General features: G+C 47.9%; 1 protein-coding gene and 1 long non-coding RNA gene across 5 annotated transcripts in view; one reads left to right on the forward strand and one right to left on the reverse strand.

The window, feature by feature from the left end:
• Window positions 1-22,826, reverse strand: part of LOC116944325 (SH3 and multiple ankyrin repeat domains protein 2-like) — a 375,705-nt gene that overhangs the window by 182,806 nt on the left and 170,073 nt on the right. For 3 of the 4 annotated variants that reach the window (XR_012942522.1, XM_076068527.1, XM_076068526.1), the window contains exons 12-13: window positions 14,579-14,734; window positions 11,930-12,440 (exon numbers count right to left, since the gene is read on the reverse strand). Coding sequence is in view for 3 of the 4 variants with exons in the window: in XM_076068527.1 (XP_075924642.1) it covers window positions 11,930-12,440; window positions 14,579-14,734 (667 nt within the window). In the remaining variant the exon portion in view is untranslated. The remainder of the gene's footprint in view (window positions 1-11,929; window positions 12,441-14,578; window positions 14,735-22,826) is intronic. The other variant, XM_076068528.1, reaches the window with a different exon arrangement.
• Window positions 7,446-12,105, forward strand: LOC142925564 (uncharacterized). Its single transcript, XR_012942523.1, has 3 exons — window positions 7,446-7,605; window positions 11,457-11,531; window positions 11,962-12,105. It is a non-coding gene; the product is annotated as an uncharacterized LOC142925564 (long non-coding RNA).

A 22,826-nucleotide genomic window follows, 5' to 3' on the forward strand; every position in this document is an offset into this window, starting at 1 on the left:
TCAACACAAATTCAGCGGCTCGTGCGCGGTTCAACGTGGCGCCGTTAGAATGGAGGTTGTTTTGCCGTGTGGCGGGGATACTTTCCTTGTCAGTTCAAGGTTGGGGTTGACGTAGCGCCTGCCGACACGAACGCAGTGAGACACGACAGACCCGCCACCTCATCCCGACAAGTGGCACCACCCTTCAGGTGGTGACCTGTCCCCACAACGGCACCTTAGCAGCAACGCTCCCACGCGCGCAAAGCGAAGGCCGCCTTCTCGACTTGCGCGCACAATCCAGCCCGGGTTTACTTTGTTCGCATGAATTGACCTCTGCACTGAAACCTAAGCCACGCTACAAAAAAAAAACGATACGCATTTATGAACGAATGTATACGTTGACTAAAATCCCGTGGTTCAAAGGATGGCCAAAACAAATACAAGCTCATAAACTTTGACGAAACAAATAATAGTAATAATAATCTGCACTCAAGCTTATCGTTGGCCCATGGCTTGGTTTAGGATACTTTCAGAAGTTGACAATTCCCTCGGCCCGTTCATTTTCACGAAATACCTGTTTTGTTAAATAACAAACTGTGATCCGCAGGCACACACATCTTCCGTTCCTGGTGAAGAATTTTAAATTTAGTTTTCAAGCTCATTAAAAAAGACGAAACATCCCTTTCTCTCTAGAAAGAAAGCGTTTTAGTACAAAAAATTGATTTAAATGTAGTGTTTCTTGGGAAACGGTGCGTTTTACCACTGGCACTTCATATGCCTAATCTTGCACTTTTATAACATGAATTTAATATTTGAAATTATATCTTTCCTTTTTTTAAATATAAATTCATTCGCATTATTAATTTATTTTTTATCTGATGTGTTACGTCTGCCACGGAAACGGCGTGTTTTTAATTGATGAAACTCGACTTAAGAGATTCTTAACTCACAGGGTACTTCAAAATAAATTGAAGCGAATCTAACTTTCCAAAGTGAATGACGATTAAAGTTTACTTTTCAACCTTCCGCATTACGCCTTACTTTGTAAAGAAAGAATAACCACACGGGCCAAGACAGAGTGCACAAAATAATCTGGGTCATTTGCGAGGAGGAGGGGGAGGTGTCATTCAGCACTAGAACTCCTTTCCCCCATCCCTTATTGGCTTTCGATATTGCTCTTAACGAGATTTACAAAGCAATTACCACTCTTGACTCGCCTGGGAACCTCAGAGGACAAGTGCTCACGAGAAGTTCTGATCTTTGCCTCAAGCGTCCCGGGATGCTCCGCTCAACTTTGCGTGTATCACTATCGGAGGACAAAAATAGCTGACCCCTCCCCACCCAAACGAATGCAGAGCACATAACACTGCTTCCTCGTTTCTCTATTTCAAATGGATACGAGCCGTGCCCCCGACTCTCAAGACCGAGCAGCGAATAGACAGGTGGCGTATTTAGAAGCTGTTCAACTAAGCTTCAGTTGCCGGCGGATCTTTTTAGATTTTTTCTTCCCTCTCTCTTTCCAAAAGTATATTTTTTTATGGGCAAAACGATTCAGGTACACGACCGCAAGAGGGATATGAAAGGGGCGTGACACCGGCACAAACGCACATTACGGATTGCAATGCAATGGAGGCCTGTCTAAAAAGGCATGTATTCAATAAACTGTTTCAATAAACTGTACAACCCTGGTGGCTTCCTAAGCTCTGATACCCCTGTAGGGGATGGGAGGGCCAGGCCTAAATGTCCTCGTGAATGCTCTTAAGAATCAATGGCCACTGGAGGAGCGGTAGTGAAGGGGCTCCATGTTTGGTGGTTAAGCTTCCTCTCTGGCCCTTAGTTTTGCACTTAGTTGCTCTAGAGCGGCACCTTTATCGAATTGAAAGTTAGACGCACACGGTTACTGCCAAGTATAACTGGAGGATCAACGCGAATGCAGGTCTTACGTTAAAACAATTTCTACCACTTCTTTGTTTTTAAGTAAAGGAATTATGTAAAGAACGAGTTCGTGTCGTTAAAGCTCTCCAGCCTCAGTCACAGCCAAACAAATAAAATTGTCTCGTGAACAAGCGTTTAATTGTTATTGTTTCAGCTGTCCCGTAGATTTAAAAGCTATTTTCACAACCAAAATGTAGCCATTGGGTCCTACGTTTCACTTAAAAATGCGTCAAGCATCGTAAAAGACAAGATCCAGAAAGTCAGAATAAAATCCAGGAAGCGTGAATAACCATGTCACCTGACCCAGCTTCTTAAATTGGAGTCTCAGAGGAACATCCAATCAAACGTAAACAGTTTAAATACGATTGGTCTGACTTCCTGGATATTTTATTCTGACTTCCGCGACCTGGTCCTGATGATGGTTGCTGTTTTTTCATGCCAAAGATCGCGTATAATTGTGGCTAAGCTTCGGTTGTGAGGGTTGTTCTACGACTTACCGGTGAGTGAGCTGAATTTATAATAATTGGCGCATCAAACACTTGTACACGTGGCACAGGAATTTGCTCCACTTTGTCGGGTAGTGGAGGGTTCTTAACGGCACAAATTTGTCCAGATTATCAAGTGGCCTTACCCAAAAGTCGTCTGGCTGCTTGCACCTCCCTGTGGTGAGTTTATAAAGTGGTACTTCAATTTTTGAACAAAGTTTATATTTTAAAGGCCTCCTCGCTTCTGCAGATTTCTGCCGGGCAGCTGGCTTAAGATTCCACAATGAAGCAGCATCAGCAGCAGAATCATCGGCAGCGAGCGTGTGGAGTGTGGGGTCAAGAGTGCTCTCCGCATAAGCCCAGCAGCCTCTTCAAATGGCAGGCATGCATCAAGCACCTCACCAATAAATCCCAATGCCATGTGCATGTTGTGTATCTGACGGGCGGCAGTAATCCCAGAGCGAATGCGAAGCTACATGCTATTCAAATTTATTTCCTTTATGCATCTTAGCTGGGCACCGACGTCTCCTCGTAATTCCGTCAACCTTTGTACGGACGCTTACAATTTTAAAGCTCCCACCGACGGACCGCGTTGAGGGCTTCTCGTAACTCCCCGAATCGCGCTATTTATTTTCTTCAGCCACCCAAAATCTTTATTTGATGAAATATCTACTTCTGCCCTCGGGCCTCTTTGATTCAACAATGTCATTCAAAGCTGGCTGACTGGCCTTTGGGTTCTCTGCTTGGCCAGAGATTCCCTTTTCATATCCTCTGAGCAGAAGGTTGTGTCTAGCGCTGAGCTCTTGACACTCTCTGCCCCCTGCCCCTGAGAGCAAGGGGGTCGCCAACCTGCGGCGGCTCTTTAAGGACTGCATTGGCGGCTATTTGAAATATTGAGGGTTTTCTTTTTCAAATAAATCGAAAAAAATGGCTCTTCTTGTTATTTTGGTTGTCCACCCCCTGGCCATGGAAGTCCAGTTTACCATGGGAGTCCAATATACCATGGGAGTCCAGTTTACCGTGGGAGTCCAGTTTACCATGGGAGTTCAGTTTACCATGGGAGTCCAGTTTACCATGGAAGTCCAGTTTACCATGGGAGTCCAGTTTACCATGGGAGTTCAGTTCACCATGGAAGTCCAGTTCACCATGGGAGTCCAATTTACCATGCGAGTCCAGTTTACCATGTGAGTCCAGTTCACCATGGGAGTTCAGTTCACCATGGGAGTCCAATTTACCATGTGAGTCCAGTTTACCATGGGAGTCCAATTTACCATGGAAGTCCAGTTCACTATGGGAGTCCAATTTACCATGCGAGTCCAGTTTACCATGGGAGCCCAATTTACCATGCGAGTCCAATTTACCATGGAAGTCCAGTTTACCATGCGAGTCCAATTTACCATGGGAGTCCAGTTTACCATGGAAGTCCAGTTTACCATGGGAGTTCAGTTCATCATGGAAGTCCAGTTTACCATGGGAGTTCAGTTCATCATGGAAGTCCAGTTCACCATGGGAGTCCAATTTACCATGCGAGTCCAGTTTACCATGTGAGTCCAGTTCACCATGGGAGTTCAGTTCACCATGGGAGTCCAATTTACCATGTGAGTCCAGTTTACCATGGGAGTCCAATTTACCATGGAAGTCCAGTTCACTATGGGAGTCCAATTTACCATGCGAGTCCAGTTTACCATGGGAGCCCAATTTACCATGCGAGTCCAATTTACCATGGAAGTCCAGTTTACCATGCGAGTCCAATTTACCATGGGAGTCCAGTTTACCATGGAAGTCCAGTTTACCATGGGAGTTCAGTTCATCATGGAAGTCCAGTTTACCATGGGAGTTCAGTTCATCATGGAAGTCCAGTTCACCATGGGAGTCCAATTTACCATGCGAGTCCAGTTTACCATGTGAGTCCAGTTCACCATGGGAGTTCAGTTCACCATGGGAGTCCAATTTACCATGTGAGTCCAGTTTACCATGGGAGTCCAATTTACCATGGAAGTCCAGTTCACTATGGGAGTCCAATTTACCATGCGAGTCCAGTTTACCATGGGAGCCCAATTTACCATGCGAGTCCAATTTACCATGGAAGTCCAGTTTACCATGCGAGTCCAATTTACCATGGGAGTCCAGTTTACCATGGAAGTCCAGTTTACCATGGGAGTCCAGTTTACCATGGGAGTTCAGTTCATCATGGAAGTCCAGTTCACCATGGGAGTCCAATTTACCATGCGAGTTCAGTTTACCATGTGAGTCCAGTTCACCATGGGAGTTCAGTTCACCATGGGAGTCCAATTTACCATGTGAGTCCAGTTTACCATGGGAGTCCAATTTACCATGGAAGTCCAGTTCACTATGGGAGTCCAATTTACCATGCGAGTCCAGTTTACCATGGGAGCCCAATTTACCATGCGAGTCCAATTTACCATGAAGTGCAGTTTATCACGCGAGTCCAATTTACCATGGGAGTCCAGTTTGCCATGGGAGTCCAATTTACCATACGAGTCCAGTTCAACATGGGCAGGAGTCAGCAATCTGCGGCTCCGGAGCCGCATGCGGCTCTTTAAAGACTGCTTCGTGACGTTGTTTATTGAGGACCACCACAGTCTTGTATCCACGTGCATTGTGGCTCTTGAAGTACTGAGCGTTTTTAACACGTAGGCTTTCGCGACCAATATCATCCAAATAATAGAGGGTTTTTTTGGGGGGTTTTAGATCGCGTAAATATAAATGTGTCGTTAAGCCCGCCACCATATTCGGCTGTCGCTTGATGAGGCTGATTGTAATCACCGGCGAAACGTCGTATTGGGATTGTAAACGGACCGGTGTGCTGATCTAGTAACGAATTGGCACGTTCTGTTTGCGTGACAAACCTTACTAATTGGCTGTGTTGGGTGTTGGCGGGTTTAACGTCACATTTATATTTACGCGATCTAACCCAAAAAAAACCTCTTACAGATCGAGTGTTTTACCGAATTAGATTTATTTTCTTGTTGTTTTGGTTGTCGACCCCTGCCCTGCGACACACTCAGCATGCGTCTCACGTCACATGCAGCGTCACGGGCAGTTCTATATTACACATTAAAGAAGGCATTCATGCCTAATGAAAGCTTGCAACTGAAGTTACATTGAATATAATAGCGCGGGCTATTTATTTTCCCAGAGTACATGGGAATTAAAATCACGACAAGTTCCATGATATTTATGATTCTGTCAGAAGACTGTAATGCAGCAATTACATTTGTGGTCATCATGTCTCGGTTATATTCCAGCGTGCCCTCGGTGGAGAAATTTCCATTCGGAAGTCGAACGGCGAGCAAGCACTTCATCTCATGTCCACATGAATGGCACCCAGAGAATGACATCATAGAATTACTTACAAACTTTCTTCAACATAATTATTTCATAGCTCCAATTTAAGATTTTGGGCCATTATCGTTCAGCTATGCCTACCTCTACTGACCCTGCCAACCACCACCTACTGCTGAGGGCAAAAACAAAGATCCCCCATATAGCCTTAACAGACTGTTGGGGCAAGTGCTGTTAGCGAGCACCTTTGAAGGCCGGCACGGCACGCCCGGTTGCTTTTGTATCGCCCAGTTTTGATGTTTACACACCAGACCAGATACCTATTTGAGGCTGAGTCGACCTAGGCGAGGCCCAGGACCGGTTCAGATATTCGCCACTGTTCTTGGTCTTGAGCGGGATTCGAAGTCGGGTCGCCGGGTTCGTAGGGCAGCATGCTAACCGCTGCGCCACCGCTCCCTACTGCTCAGGGCACACACTCTCCCACGAAACCTTCCTCACAATCCTCACCACTTCACAAACACGCCCTAACCTGTGTTTAGAGAAAGGGGCGGGACCTAAACATAAAGAGGCAGGGCTTAACAAATAAAAGGGGCGGGGCCTAAACATAAAGAGGCAGGGCTTAACAAATAAAAGGGGCGGGGCCTAAAAAGGAAAGGGGCAGAGATGAAACAGGAAGATGTGGGGCCTAATCAGGAAGTAGTAAGGTCCTTAGGAGTAAAAAGGGTGGAGCATAAAGAAGAAGGACCGGGTCCTAAAGCGGAAGGGGCAGGGCTTACAGACGTTGAACTTCCCCGTTGATTGAAGGTAATAGAAGCATCGAATCAAATACTTGCAGCAGGCAGCATAGCGTTAGGTCTGCAGATGCAGCCACAGGCCAACTCGTAAGCCTTTAACCATATTGGCTGGCACGCTGTTTCACGTCTTGTAAAGATCACATCATTGCATCACAATGGAAACAAAAATGTTTAAACTTCTCAAAGCTGGAGTATGCCAAATTATGTGACAAGCCACATACCTAAATTGGTGTTTTGTCTATTCCCTGGTGACCAGGCTGAAACCATCAACTCTCAACACTTGACCCCGTTTAACCACCAGGTGGCTGCCCAGCGTCAAACCCAGGATTTCAGCAATTTCCTTCTGAATTATTTTGAATTAGAAACAATTTAAGCCACATTGGGACCGGCAGCAATTTCAACTTTAAACTCTCTGGCTGATGACAAAGATGCAACCAAGCATGCGCTCTCTGGTCTGACACTGGCGAGACTAGGCCCTAAAGAAGGCTCTCTCAGTTATTTATCAGATAATGTTTGTTTGCATGTTCGCCACAAGGACCGCGCCTGGTTAAATGCGAACTTTATTCCTTGCAAAAGGTTTCCATTCGGTGTTTGGGGCGGTCCATAAATGACGTCATGCGATTTTGGACGATTTTTGACACACGGCGTCACAAAAAGTCAGACCCCCCCCCCTCAAATATGACGTCATAAAGCTCTGCCCCCCCCCCCAAAAAATAAAACATGCTTCAAATCGCTTTAAACTATTGTCATTGAAGTGCGTATTTAATGTGGCGCTGCACTCTGATGTTGTGGGAGAAAACATTTATTAAAAAGTCTATTTGATTAAGTAGAACGTGTTGTCTATATTTATTTAAAGTTGCGCATTTTGATGTGACGTCACATTTCTCAACCCCTCCCCCCCCCCCCCTGTCATCGTCACACATCGTCACAAATGTCTGACCCCGCCCCCCCCCCAGGTGCGTGACGTCATTTATGGACGGCCCGATATCCAAACCAGCCTCCAATACACTTCAACACGCATTCAACAGCTTGGCGAAGTATGGTCAAACAGCCCTCGTGACCGACACGGCACGGAGAGGCATTCGTTCAGCAGTGGATTGACAAAGGTCCGTAATCAGTAATATTTAAAAATATTTTTTTTTTTAAAACACACTTTAATGAAATGTACCGTACTAGTAGTAAGGTAAGAACTCCACGACTCCAGGAAGTGGCCCCGAAGCTTGCCATAACGTGGCCAATTAGACCCAAGCGGGAAACATAACATTATAGAAAATAATGTTTTAAAATGTTTTTACATTTTTTTTCATACTATTGTCATCAGTATGACACAAGTATATCGAGTTTGCACTCGATACCACATCGGGAAGTGGGTTAAAATTGAGTTACAAGATTTGAGGATGCAGCAACAACAGACAAGAGTGATTTAAAGCTTTCGTGACTGCAAGGATTCATCTTCTTTGGTTCTTTCGGTAAAGTCACGTAGAATGAGAATAAGGTAATAAATTGAAAAAATAAAATAACACAATTAAATTCTCAATTTATTATTTTATTCTCATTCTACGTGACTTTACCGAAAGAACCAGAGAAGACAAGAGTGAGTTAAATAAAAGTGTGTAAAAATAAAACATTATTATGCACGTGGCTCGGGGAAACAAGGGGTTAAAAATATAGACGGCTCCAAATGTGTGGGTGAAAATGAGATACTTTTGAATTGGGTTTGAGCGGAGCAGATGATCGGATGTCAAAAAATGAAATCGGTTTCAGACAAATAGGGCCGTGGATGGCAACTCAGGGGCGCTGTGGTAAAAGTTAAAGCGGACTGCGACGGAATCACCGATCTCGCGGATATTAGCCAATCACACGAAGGGGAGGGAGGGGGGGCGTGTCACATCACTACTCGATCCACGGATCGATTGTGCAAAGAATCGACATGGCGATTAACACGCACATTACAATTAACACGATGTTTTTTTTAATGGATCGACTCAATGGAATCTATCACAGTTAATCCCAATTAGCGATCCACAATGCCCAATGAATTGGACAGCTACGCCCACTTTATTCCATATACGGGCAAATCTCTGATGGGTGATTTTGTCGGGTGTACGATTTTATGGTATGATAGCGCCACGGCGGTGAGATGTCAACTACCTCGCCTGGTATACAGGAGGTCGTGGGTTCGATCCCGACCATGACGCCTGCTGCTGCTGTATATTTGGAGCTTGCGTGTCTCTCTCTCTCTCATCATCATCATCACGGTGGTGTTGAGATGTTAACTACCTCGCCTAGTGCTGCTGTATATTTGGAGCTTGCGGTGTTTTCCCCGTGGTAGCGTGGAATTTTCGCCTGGGTCCTCCGGGGTTTTCCCTCCACATTTAGAATCATGCATTGAGAGTATTTGGCTGATATAAATGTCCACGTGATAAGCCACTTCGTTGAGCTATCGTTTGTGGCCAAGTCGCTCCTGAAACAGAGCTATATAGCTCAGTGGGCCTTACCTGGATAAATAACAGTTCATCGTATGTGAGAGCCGGCCTCCATCAGCTGTTCGGCTACAAAGGAAGAGCCGTAAACCCAATGCTTCAACTGCCCCGTGGTGACTTACATTTACTGCTAGATGCAGCGCAAACGTGTACGCTGCGCGCCTACTAGGTGTGCGAAACACAACGCTTGTAGAGTCCGCTAGGTTTTCAACGTTGCCCTTGTCTGGCCTCCACGAGGCTTGCCGCAACAAGGTCAGCCTCCTGACCAGGGCCGGATTAAGGCACGGGGCGGCTTTAGTGGCCGCAGCCACAGGGGGCCTCCGCCAGCTATAGGGCCTCCAGAGATGAAGTGAAAAGTGATTTCGTTTGCAAATGCTGAACTTGTATTTGTTGTTAGCCTTGTAAAAAATAACATTTATTTTTCCTTAACTTTGTTTTCCCTTTGAAAATATTACTGGGGGCCTCATAGTGCCTGTAGCCCAGGGGACTTACAAAATCTTAATCCGGCCTTGATCCTGACCTGTAAAGCCCTGCACGAGGACGCACCCAGCAACCTCGAAGATATCCGCTCTCCTTTCCGCCGCTGCCGACCGCTTGGGTCGGCCGACGAGCGATCGCTCAACATCCCCAGGCTGCGACTTACACACTTCTGGGGGCCCATTCCTTAGCTTACACGCAGGGCCGGATCAAGGCTATGAAGGGGGCCTAAGGATAATAGGAGAGAAGGGCCTAAATATGGATTACATATTGCAACAACTCAAAACGGAGTCGTCGAACATTTCTATACCTACGTAAAAATCAGCACGTTCGACTCGAGGTAAATTGATCAAACATAAATTGACCCACTTACACACTTTTCTTCAAACAAAACGAAATTTTCCACCACCCCCCCCCTCCTCCACATCTTCAGCTGCGGCAAAAGTCACGCATGATGATAATCGTAAATCAAAGAAAATGTTGATTTCAATGGCCCACGGCTACCGTCGCTCGGCTGTTACGTCGAGGTGGAACGGAGGGCCTGCCGACACCAGGGCCCTTTTTAGCCTCGGGGTTAGCCTGGGGCCCTGCTTACACGGCTCCCACGCTGTGTAATTCCATTCCTCGTCAGACAAGGGACTTTATGCATGTCCTGAAAAGGTACGGTTGCCGACTAAACCATGGAGGATCATTGTTTATGCACAGGTGCCTCGATTTTAAGAAGGGCACCTTGACAGAAATTACGTGTGATTGATAGACGTGGTAATGCTGAGTTGTGTCGTGCAATATAAGATTCGCGGTAATTGTATCGTCCGTTCTGCAAAATACCATCGTATCGTGATTATCGGTGCTTATTTTAACAATGCAAAAATGTTACTTCCTGTTGAAGTATTTCTGAAATGACGGAAGGAAAATAATGAAAGTTGGAAACAAAAAAATATATTATCTGTCCAATCAGTGCCCTTGGAAAATGTTTTTTTCGGAGTAATTGGCGGCATCGTGGTCATACGACATTAATTTTACTGGGTTGTTTAATGGTTTGATTGTTGATGGTGTGACTGACAGCATCGTGATGTCCATTAGAAGCAGTACAGCTTGTACAGTTGCAATGATTAACATACTGATGGCAGGATCATGTTGCGGAGTGAACTGTTGATGAAGAACATTCATCTCTTTTCATTCCGAAGTGCTGCGAAGCACAAACACAATCCCACAGAGGGATGGTAGATACAATTGTAAAATCACACGAGGCTAATATTCGCGACAATTGTCGAGTTCAGAAATGTTATGTTACATCGTGAAAAATGGATATCGCACAACCCTTGCATTCATATTTTTCCGTCTCTCTGAATTAGCCTGGCCATGAAGCGGTCAAAGAGACGTCGTCAGTCCGTGTAGAGTGGAAACTCTTAGTCAGGAACACTATGGCATGCACGCACGGACGCACGCACGCATATTAAGGACAAGGGGGGCCTGGGAGTCGAGACACTTTCACAGCAGTGGTCTCTCTTCAACGACCCTAGAGAAGGGAGCTGTTGTCTGCTTTTTCACCAGAAAAGAATCGTGTCACCCACCAGCGTGGGGATCTACAGCAGCCCCCCCCACCCCGCCCAGTCGGCCCTACTGCCTTGACTTTTGTTCTCATGCCTCGCGCCTGGGTGCCGCTTATCACACGCCGCACAATCGACCGATCTGTAACTCGGTGTGGACGAGCGCGCGAGCTCAGAAAAAGGCTTAACACCCCCAACCGCGGAACTCCGAGCAGCCAGATTAAAGGTGAGCGCCAGCCACCTCGCCCCGCCAGGGGTTTCTGTATTTTAGCCAGATTTGGCAGATTGCCGATACCGGCATTCCGCGTTCACATTTCGTCCGGGGACCCTACTGAGTCGATAAGACATGTTAGCAATCCGGACAGAACACCGTTGACAAAAAAAGAAAATACGCATTCATTCTCTGCGCTCCCGTTTTTTCTCTTCTTCTGGTTGTCGCGTGGGTAGAGGCAGTAAAAGGTTGCCCCCGTGCGTCAAGGTCTTTCGATGTGGGGGCGACTCTTCAACGCATTTTTAATGACGGTACGCGCCGAGATTAACACAATGAAAATCGCATCAATGGCCTGCGCCTTATCTGCCCAGCGTTTCCCCGCCGCTCTCACCGAAACGCGCTCTTCCGTCACTCGCTTCAACTTTTTCCATTTCTGCATCCCTCCCCTTATCATTTGCCACGGCTTCCATTCCAGTCTGTTTGCCTCCCTAACGCTTGAACCAAGTCTCTGCCTCCTAACCACACACCAGTTCCCTCATAGCCCGTCAACTCTTTCTCTCTCTCTCTCTCTTCACGTCTTCACCTCTTCCCTTCCTTCCCGTCACTCCTCTCCTCACCCAAAACCCTTGTTTGTTCCCCAGCTATTTCCTCACCCTTTCCCATCACACCCACCCGCCCGACCGCCCGCCCGCCCATTTCAGCATCTCACCTGCGTTTGAATTTGCGATGTTGCCTCCGCAGGTCCCCCTCCATTTCGGCGCTGCCGTCTCCAAACTGACCGCCCGCTCCTCCTCCTCCTCCTCCGGCTCCCGCACCCGCCAGCGAGCCGGAGCTGGCCCTGGTGCTGGCCCCGGAGCCCGTCACGAAGGCGGTGCGCGTGCCTCCCAACGTGGCCCCCACGCCGCCCGCCGAGCCCCGCGCGACGTTGCCCTGGGCCGTCCCGGACCCCGCCATGATGGGCCCGCCGCCGCCGCCGCCGCCGCCGCCGCCGGACTTCCCCACCGGGCTGGAGCCAGAGGCCACGCCGCCGCCGCCGCCGCCGCCGGCCACGGAGCCCGGGCCCGAGACGGTGCGGCCCACGGGGCTGGAGCCGCTGGGCGAGCGGGAGCCAGAAGCGCCGAGAGCGGTGGCGGAGCGCAGGCTGACGCCGCGCTGCAGCGTCGGGGAGCGGCCGCTGCTGCCACCGGTGCTGCCGGTCCCGCCCACCCCGGCGCCAGCTCCTGACGGGGTGGCAGGGGGGCGGGGAGAGAAGGGGTCCGGCGTAACCCTCGGTTCACGTCGTCTTATTTGAGCGGCGTTGCCGTCGCGTCTCCTCCGTCCGTGCGACGCGTTGGCAGGCGGGCGACGAGTGGCACAGGTGGCCCGGCTCTCCTCCTCCTCCTCCTCCTCCGATTGCTGGAGACGCAGCGTCGCTCTGGCGGCGCGTCAGGCCGAGGACAGCGCCCGAGAGAGCTTCTCCCCGCGCACGAGCAGCTGTTGGCGACGTCGGCTGCGTCGGAGGTTTGAAATAGCGCCACGTTTGCACGCGACTGCAGTGCAATGCGCTGGCCGCAATTCACACCCTCGGCCACGAAATTACATTTTTAATTCCAATTGCACCGGCAGCGCAAAGTTACAAAGTGGCGCGTCACTTTAATTTCCACTCACGACAAGAGGCTGCTCCGCTTGTGTCCCCCAGGCTCTCAGCTAGGGTTGTCACCTGGCCTAGTTTCCCCAGGTTCGTCCTTGCTCACGCAGCGAAAGGTGACCCAGCCAACAGACTGCCTACGAGTTTTAGAAATGTATTCACTCCTTCACACTTGTGGCCATTCGCCGGCGAAAGAAATGAATACTAAGCGTGTGGCGCAGTGGATACGAAACAAAGTAAGGTCACTTGCATGGCACATTAATGCCAGTAATTTTTTAAAGAATGTATTTACCTCTTGAGCTTTTAAATTTAAAACCAAGGATGAGTCACGAATGGCTGGTTGAGTGTTGGAAAAGGGCCAGACCCTGACAGAAAATTGTAGGCCAGATCTAGAGGCTACACTAATGTAGGGGTCTATATATATAAAAATAACTCCAGTTATGGGTCCAAGAGGCTGAGATAACCAAGCACAGCCAAGGCTTAGACCTCGCTAGACAGAGGGCACAGTTTAGGATAATGGAGGTCGCATTCCCCCAGAGCCCTGACTATGAAGGGGCGCAGGACCTGGACCATACAAAGAGGATTGTGCGTGCAGAGGAGGACATTTGTGCGGTGAATTTTAAGAGGTGAAGAAGCAAAGCGGCAGAGGACATTGCAAGCAAGGAGCATGCTCAATCGATCCAGCAGGTCCGGGCGAGACTCAAGTACAGCGTACGTGTGCACGCGTGCTGGCGGGGAGAGCCGGCGGACAGAGCTGCTGGTGGTGATGTGGTGTGTCGTTGTGGTGTGTGATTGCAGTGTAGGGGAGCGGTGGCGCAGCGATTGTGGCGTTGCGCTACGGATGACCAGGAGTTCGATTGCCGCTCATAGCCAACACCCAGTGACGATTATCTGTACTGGTCCTCAAATGAGTACCTGGTGCGGTGTGTAAACATCGCCACTGGGGAGACAAATGCGGTCCGATGTGGTGCTGCCCATCCCCCCCCCCCCCCCGTGTTCCGTTCCGGCCTTCAAAGGTGCTCACTAAAAGAAATTGCCCCAACAGTCTATTAAGGCTATACGGGGGGTCTATGTCTTTGGTTGTGCCTTCCCGGATCTGCCAAGAGCCAGAGCCAAGCACAAGGCCGGCGTCCCCGTGGCACAGTGGGACAGGGCGGTGAGCTGCTATAACGGGGCTCAACACCAGAGCTACCGCGGTGGCAATTGGAGTTGCCCGACGTGAGGCGAGCGATTTGACAGTCGACATGAAGTCGCGCGGGCGGGGTGGGGTGGGGCGAGGTCATTTTGTGGGGCGCCACGGTGGCGAGGAGATGTTAACTCCCTCGCCCGGTATGCAGGAGGTCGTGGGTTAGATCCTGAGCCTGACACCTGCTGTATTTTTGGATATTCTTGGTTCTTTCGGTGAAGTCACGTCCCAGGGTATTTTTTCTTACCTTTTTTGTACCTCAAAAAAGGTGGCAACCCTACCAAAAGGCCCCCGTACCCCAAAAAAGGCGGCAACCCTACTAAACGATCCCCGTACCTCAAAAAAGGTGCCAACCCTACCAAAAGGCCCCCGTACCTCAAAACAGACGGCAACGCTACCAAAGCCGCCCCCCCCACCCCGCCCACCTCCCCCTTTACCTCCCCACCCCCCCCCACCGCCGCCGCTCACACAGGACCTGCTTGCGCTCGCGCTGCGGACAAGGGGCGCGCAAGGGTTCTCGCGGGGGCGAACGCGGTTCCCCCCACCTGAGGCGGACGCTTCGCGCGGGCGGTGCGACGAGGGCGAGCGGCTGCGCGAGCCGCACGAGCTGCTGGTGCTCCTCAGCGTGCCGTCGCCCGCGCACGGCCCCGGCGGCGCGCTGTGCATGTGCGGCAGGTAGTGAGGCTGCAGCCCGCACCCGCCTGGGGGCGAGCGACCCGCGGCGGGCGGGGCAGAGGCAGAGGCGGCGGCGGAGGCGGCGAGAGAAAGAGCGAGCGGGCGGGCGGGCGGGCGGGCGGGCGGGCGGGCGTGTGGGCGGGCGGGATGGGAAGAGACATGAAAGTCATTTTGTTTTCAGACGTCAATTCCATAAAATGAACTTCAAACTCTGTATTTTTTTTTTTATTTGACCAGGTAAGGCCCCACTGTGCTCTGTAGCTCTTTTTCGGGAGTGAGCTGGCTATCACAAACGAAGGCTCGATGGAGTGGCTTAACATCGTCGCGTGGAAATGCATAGCGGCCAAATGCACTAAACGCGTGACGTCGATTTTAAACGTGGAGGGAAAAACCGGAGGACCCGGAGAAAAATCCACGTGACCACGGGGAAAGAGAACGTGCAAACTCCAAATACATATTTTTACTTAAAACTTTGGCGACTGCAGGAATTCATATTATTGGTTCTTTCGGGAAAGTCACGTAGATAGAAATAAAAAAAAAGTTAATAAAAATGCATTTTTTATTTAATTTACTTTTATTTGTTTTCTATCTACGTGACTTTACCGAAAGAACCAAGAATATCCAAAAATACAGCAGGTGTCAGGCTCAGGATCGAAGCCACGACCTCCTGCATACCAGGCGAGGGAGTTAACATCTTCTCGCCATCGTGGCGCCCCACAAAATAACCTCACCCCACCCCACACCGCCCGCGCGACTTAATGTCGACTGTCAAATCGCTCGTCAGATTGTGCAAGCTAAGGAGGGCCGAGCCCGGTTTGGGAGATGGCCAGGGGCTTGCCCGGGTGTTGTCGGCATTGGGCACAGGGTTGCCACCTGTCTGGATTTTTATCCAGCCAGAATTTTCCCGCTTTTTGAGGTCGCTGCTGTCTTGGGAAAACTCTCTTCCTGGGGCATTAAAAGTTCAGTGGTTTTTTGTTGTTGTCAGTTGTGTTACAGGCTTGGAGACAATGTGTTCCCATGTCATTCTCCCCTCTTTGTGGTATTGTCAGATATTTGTCTTCCCGTGATATTTCCCGGTTTTGTGTCCCTCGTTGACATGGAAACTGTGAAGCAGCTGTGAGGTTTGGTCAGGAGACATCTGTGCCGAGCGTTACCCCCCCCCGCCGAGTGCGTGCTGGTTTTACAGGGCACTCCGGTCTCGTCCCACGTGCCTAACGCTTTGTTATTGGGTCATCATCATCATCATCACGACCCATGGGCAGATAGCCCCGTAGGTGTCCACTGCACATTTCGTCCACTTTGCACTATCTCGTGCCAATATGCTCAAGTAGTGCAACATCTTTGTGGCATACTCTTTGTTTCTTTCGTTAAAGTCACGTAGGTAGAACAAAAAATAATAATAGATCACGACGTTTCGAACGCAACACAAGCAATCGTCATCAGGTGGGACAACGACAGCAAGGAGAAAAAAAAACTGCCGAAGTAGACTTTACCAAAATAACCAAAGAGTATAGATTCCTGAAGTCTCGAAAGCTTCAAATCTTTGTGGCAACGATCTCTTGTGATGTCGTCGCCGTCGCCAAGACGTTCTCTGTAAGGTCTCCCCCTCTTTCCGGCTCCTTCCATTTTTTCCGAACAGCACACTTTTCATCTTCCTATTATAGTCCATCCTACACTGGTGTCAGTTTCCTTCTCATCACTGCCTGCATCATCAGGTCGTCGTGTTCTTCTTCTATGTGCAACATTTTTCTTACTCCCACGTTTGTCACTCTTTGGGTGCAGCTGAGATGCAGTATCCTTCTGGTGCTGGGTAAACACGGCCAATACGCTCCTTACAGAGAGTTTGGAGACTCCGTGAGGCTTTCCTCGGTAAATAATTGGCGTTAGTATTATTATTAGTGAATGCCAGCACTGCCAGAATCAGACTCTTTATTTATACTGGAGGAGGAATCCGATGAGCTTTGAAGCTCTTTTTCACAGATGTCCAGTATAGGCGGGGTTCAGGACGTTATAACAAACAATAACAACCGCCCGATAGGAGTGCAAAGCAACGGAAAGGTAAGCAAGTCACGAAAAATGAACAAATATAAATACATTTTGATTTAAAGCTTTCGTGGCTGCAGGGATTCATATTGTTGGTTCTTTCGGTAAAGTCATGTAGAAGGGAAACAATAAAATAATAAAAATATAAAACAATAAAATTATCATGACGTTTCGACTGCAACACAAGCAATCATCATCAGATGTGAAAACCACAGCAAGAAAATTCGAAAAAAAAGTATAAAAGTGTAAAGGTATATAAACTCCCACCGCTTTTTGAACAACGTGTAGCTTGCACAAGGCTCGACAATTGCCAGTGTACATTATTATCAGCGAGTAGAATGTTTTAATATTTTAACATAATTTATTTTAAAGTGACAAGATGCTCGGCATCGCCTAGAGTTGGGCCTGAAGGGTGGTTTTTGTTGCGACGTTCTGAGATATTCACAATTAGAAAAAAAAAGAATCACAGCACTGATGTCGAACTATTTCTCAGAATGTTTCCTGATTTTAATCACGAGGGCTACAATGATTGAAGCGACACGTGGTGCATTGTGGGACCACAAGGATGCTCTTTCGCCATCAGTGGCATTCAAATCTGTGCTATGACAACTAATTTAATCTAATTACGTGATTTAAAATAGCTGTAGCGAATTCATGTTTCGCCAATGATAAAGCTGAGAAACCATTCGAGTTTTACATTGAGCCACTGCTCTTCTGGATCGAGAGGAGCCCGTTGAGATGGTTCAGGCACCCAGTAAGTATGCCCCCCGGTAGACTCCCCCTGGAACTCTACCGGGCAGCAACGTCCCACTGGGCGAAGACCCCGGGGCCGGCCCTGGACACGCTGGTGGGACGATGTCGCTCAGCTGGCCTGGGAACGCCTGGGAATTCCCCAGGAAAAGCTAGAGTCTGTGTATAGTAGTGTATAGTGTAGCATAATGTAGTCGAGTAGTGTAGTAGTGTATAGTAATGTACAGTAGTGTATAGTATAGTAGTGTAGTGGAAAGTAGTGTTGTGTATAGTGTAGTATAGTGTAGTAGTGTATAGTAATGTACAGTAGTGTATAGCAGTGTAGTGTATAGTAGTGTAGTGAATAGTAGTGTATAGTGTAGTGTATAGTGTAATAGTGTATAGTGTAGTGTATAGTAGTGTATAGTGCAGTAGTGTATTGCAGTGTAGTGTATAGTAGTGTAGTGTATAGTGTAATAGTATAGTAGTGTAGTAGTGTATAGTAGTGTAGTGTATAATTGTGTAGTATATAGTGTAGTATAGTGTAGTGTATATAGTGTAGTAGTGCTGGAGTCTGTCGCCACGGAAAGGGAGGTGTGGACCGCCACTACTCAACACGCTGCTGCCGCCAGGACCCTCACCAGGACGAGCAGATTGTGAATGAACCAACGAACATACAACATGCTATATTTCAAAGTCCTAATTTTTTCCAAATTTTATTTTCACCCCAGGTAATGCTGAAACTAATACTTATTTTTTCCATGGGTTCTAACCTCACCTTTGTCCTGCAGCCCGTTCACGTTAAACAGTCGGCAACAGAGCAAGCAGCTCTGTGATTTTGAGTATAAAAAGCTCCCGACGGGAAGTCGTGAATAATGCCGCGCGTGGCCTTTAAAAGGGAAGCAAATCATTATTAGGCGACGTTTTCAATGTCCCTCTCTTTGGCGTAACGTCAAAAATGACAATCGCGATTGAGTTCCAGGGGAGTTGTGAGAGCGTAGCAAACCCTGTTGGGAACACTGGAGGATGTACTCCTCCTCCAGCCACGAAGAGTTGCGACTGGAGAAGGATTACTCAAGGACTGGAGGATTTACTCCTCCATTCACGACGACCACGAACTCTTCCCAAAGCAGAAGTCAAATGCAAGGCGGCTGTGCAATTTCAGAAAGGTGCATCGCCACCTCTATCAGACGGATACGAAGTTGAATGCAGAACTGCTGTATAACTCAATGTCGACGTTGGATAATGGCTTCGTTAAAACAAAAGACAAGGTCGCTCCTTCTTTGCAAATTACGCACCACAACTGCTTCACTTTTATCTCTCGGCTGCATAAACAAGGCAGAGCGACTCTTACGTAGGTCAACAATTTACTTCGCTGCAGAGATGTAACGATGTGGAACGGTTTTAAAATACAATCGCCTCCAAAATGCAAAACAAAATAGCAAAATATTTTGTATTCAAACATTCCAAATCGCCGCTATGGCGAAATTCCAAAACTCCACCTCTAAATATCAGATTGTAGGTGACAGGGACAGATGTTTAAGTGACTAATTGGCGTACGGAGGAAGTGTAGCGTGTGCCAGTGGCTGGGTCTGTCACCAGTCCGGATCTCACGGGAAGCTGCGTGAACTGGCAAGGCCCACGGCCAAGATTTTGCTGCAAAAGCTAACGGCGTCCAATAACGGAGTGCATTATTACATCATTACCTTTATAATTTCGACTTAAAGCTTTCGTGACTGCAGGAATTCATATTCTTTGGGTTTTTCGGTGAAGTCACGCAGATAGAAAAAATAATAACAATAAAATAATCAAAAGAAAAAAATGAAAATAAAGTGAATAAAAAAGAATACAAATATCACGACGTTTCAATCGCAACACAAGCGTGTGTTGCGATATTTTTTTCATTATTTTGTATTAACTTTATTTTCATTTTTTATTATTTTATTATTATTTGTTCTTCTATCTTCGTGACTTTACCGAAAGACCCAAAGAATACATTCATAATGTTTAGCCTTATTACTAGGTTCATGAAAATTCCAATTCAGAAAAGCATTTGTTTTTAGGGATTAAGCCAAATGCAGCTGTCAAAACGCTGCCGTGGAATCATAACAACACCCCCGCTGTACAATGTTGCGTGCAACACTCATCGCTGATGGGGATTTCCCCGTGTAGTCAAGCATTGTGGTTTGAACGCACGATTGCCAAAATGAGTCAATCGCAGCGCAGGGATTTCGCACACTTTCTAGTTTGCCTCCGCAGATGCAACAGCTCGCAACGCAAGAACCTGGGGCCTTGTCTTGCAACGTCAAGGCACAGAAACAGCATTGGTTCGGCGCACCTCCTACAGGTTACGGGATGTCTTTCATGCCCTCTTGGCAACGTCTCCCTCGTATGACACGCAGCTCGGTCTTCGTCCAAATCCTCGCTGCTAATATCGAATGGTTCGGAATCAGGCAAGCCAGACTTCTGAATTGCATTGTTCCCCCCCGAAGGATTACGAAATCGCTCCGACACTAAAATCCCAACTCTGGCTCCACTTACAATCAGGAATGGATGAAAAAAAGCACTAATTTTTAACAAGTAAATAAATAAATTCCTTCACGGACTTGCCCCATGCCTAGCTCAGTTTGATTTTGCCTTCGTCAACTCGGTGACCCGGGTCTCGACTGCGAACGGAGACTCTATCCTGTGCCCCCCGAGGTGCTCACCTGGGTCAACCAAACTGAACCCAAACTCGGACCTCTCGTCTCCCTCGTGTTTGCTCGACGAAGCCCTCGTCGTCTCGTGGCCACGAGACGACGCTGCTGGTGAAACCGGGCACAATGAGGGAGGGCAATCCTCCTCCTCCGCTGCTGCTGCCGCCTTTCCCACGTGGAATCACCTCCCCCCGCTGTGTCCACACCACCGTCTGCCCTGCCTTGCTCAGGAAGTGACTCAGGAGCGACCCCTGTGCACCTCGGGCTCGTGATTAACGGGCCTGCCATGACGATCGTCCTCTGTGTCACTCAGTGGCGACTCCTCTTCTTTGTCTCAAATTATAATAATATTTTAATTTCATAGAACTTCATCCATGCCAACAGCATCCCACCACAACGCCGCACGTTAATTACGTATGATGACCTGTCTATAATGATTGTTCCAGCTTTTTTATGAAGAGAGCAAACAACAACTGCCTACGCATAGTTTATTCTCACCATTTCCCACAGTCGCATCCTGCTGCTGCGACAGTGAGAGAAAAAAAGTATTTGATCCCCTGCTGATTTTGTACGTTTGCCCACTGACAAAGAAATGATCAGTCTATAATTTTAATGGTAGGTTTATTTGAACAGTGAGAGACAGAATAACAACAACAAAATGCAGAAAAACGCATGTCAAAAATGTTATCAATTGATTTGCATTTTAATGAGGGAAATAAGTATTTGACCCCCTCTCAATCAGAAAGATTTCTGGCTCCCAGGTGTCTTTTATACAGGTAACGAGCTGAGATTAGGAGCACATTCTTAAAGGGAGTGCTCCTAATCTCAGCGTGTTACCTGTATAAAGACACCTGTCCACAGAAGCAATCAAGCAGATTCCAAACTCTCCACCATGGCCAAGACCAAAGAGCTCTCCAAGGATGTCAGGGACAAGATTGTAGACCTACACAAGGCTGGAATGGGCTACAAGACCATTGCCAAGCAGCTTGGTGATAAGGTGACAACAGTTGGTGCGATTATTCACAAATGGAAGAAACACAAAAGAACTGTCAATCTCCCTCGGCCTGGGGCTCCATGCAAGATCTCACCTCGTGGAGTTGCAATGATCATGAGAACGGTGAGGAATCAGCCCAGAACTACACGGGAGGATCTTGTCAATGATCTCAAGGCAGCTGGGACCATAGTCACCAAGAAAACAATTGGTAACACACTACGCCGTGAAGGACTGAAATCCTGCAGTGCCCGCAAGGTCCCCCTGCTGAAGAATGCACATATACATGCCCGTCTGAAGTTTGCCAATGAACATCTGAATGATTCAGAGGACAACTGGGTGAAAGTGTTGTGGTCACATGAGACCAAAGTGGAGCGCTTTGGCATCAACTCGACGCATTTGGAGGAGGAGGAATGCTGCCTATGACCCCAAGAACCCCATCCCCACCGTCAAACATGGAGGTGGAAACATGCTTTGGGGGTGTTTTTCTGCTAAGGGGACAGGACAAATTCACCGCATCAAAGGGACGATGGATGGGGCCATGTACCGTCAAATCTTGGGAGAGAACCTCCTTCCCTCAGCCAGGGCATTGAAAATGGGTCGTGGATGGGTATTCCAGCATGACAATGACCCAAAACACTCGGCCAAGGCAACAAAGGAGTGGCTCAAGAAGAAGCACATTAAGGTCCTGGAGTGGCCTAGCCAGTCTCCAGACCTTCATCCCATAGAAAATCTGTGGAGGGAGCTGAAGGTTCGAGTTGCCAAACGTCAGCCTCGAAACCTTAATGACTTGGAGAAGATCTGCAAAGAGGAGTGGGACAAAATCCTTCCTGAGATGTGTGCAAACCTGGTGGCCAACTACAAGAAACGTCTGACCTCTGTGATTTCCAACAAGGGTTTTGCCACCAAGTACTAAGTCATGTTTTGCAGAGGGGTCAAATACTTATTTCCCTCATTAAAATGCAAATCAATTTATAACATTTTTGACATGCGTTTTTCTGGTTTTTTTGTGTTGTTATTCTGTCTCTCACTGTTCAAATAAACCTACCATTAAAATTATAGACTGATCATTTATTTGTCAGTGGGCAAACGTACAAAATCAGCAGGGGATCAAATACTTTTTCCCTCACTGTAAATGATGCTTGTACTGTGAGTGTATATTGTGCAATTAAATATCTATTAGTGCCGTAAGCAGCCCCGCTTTTGGTTTATATACATGTATAAAATGTTGGGCAGGAGCTACCGGACTCCGGGGCATGCTGGTCGACAGCCGATGGCCTACGTTTGTGAGTTAACTTTAAACGCATCAAAAAGACAGCGCTCTAAGCGAGAAGGGGCTGTAGCCGAGGGTATTGGATACCAACGCAAGCCTCTCTTTACACACACGCACACACCACGTAGGTTTGATCCGTCGGCTCGCGAAGCGATGTGCCCTGGAAGCAACTAAAAATAAACGTTTAATTTTCAAGAAATAACTCGCATGTAATTCATCTGTAATGAGAATGTATTGCAGGGCAAGTTTGTGTTGCACACTAAATGATGAAAACTGTTCTTGTGACAAGGTTTGGAACTATTTTCCTTTCTTATGTAAAATTGTAAAGCAAGGCAAGCCACCCCCTCCACCCCGCCCGCCCCTTACTCCAGGATCAGAATATGTAT

The sequence above is a fragment of the Petromyzon marinus genome, chromosome 21, assembly GCF_048934315.1.
Source record: "Petromyzon marinus isolate PM22_M1 ecotype Great Lakes invasive population chromosome 21, UKy_Petmar_22M1.pri1.0, whole genome shotgun sequence".
Classification (NCBI taxonomy): domain Eukaryota; kingdom Metazoa; phylum Chordata; class Hyperoartia; order Petromyzontiformes; family Petromyzontidae; genus Petromyzon; species Petromyzon marinus.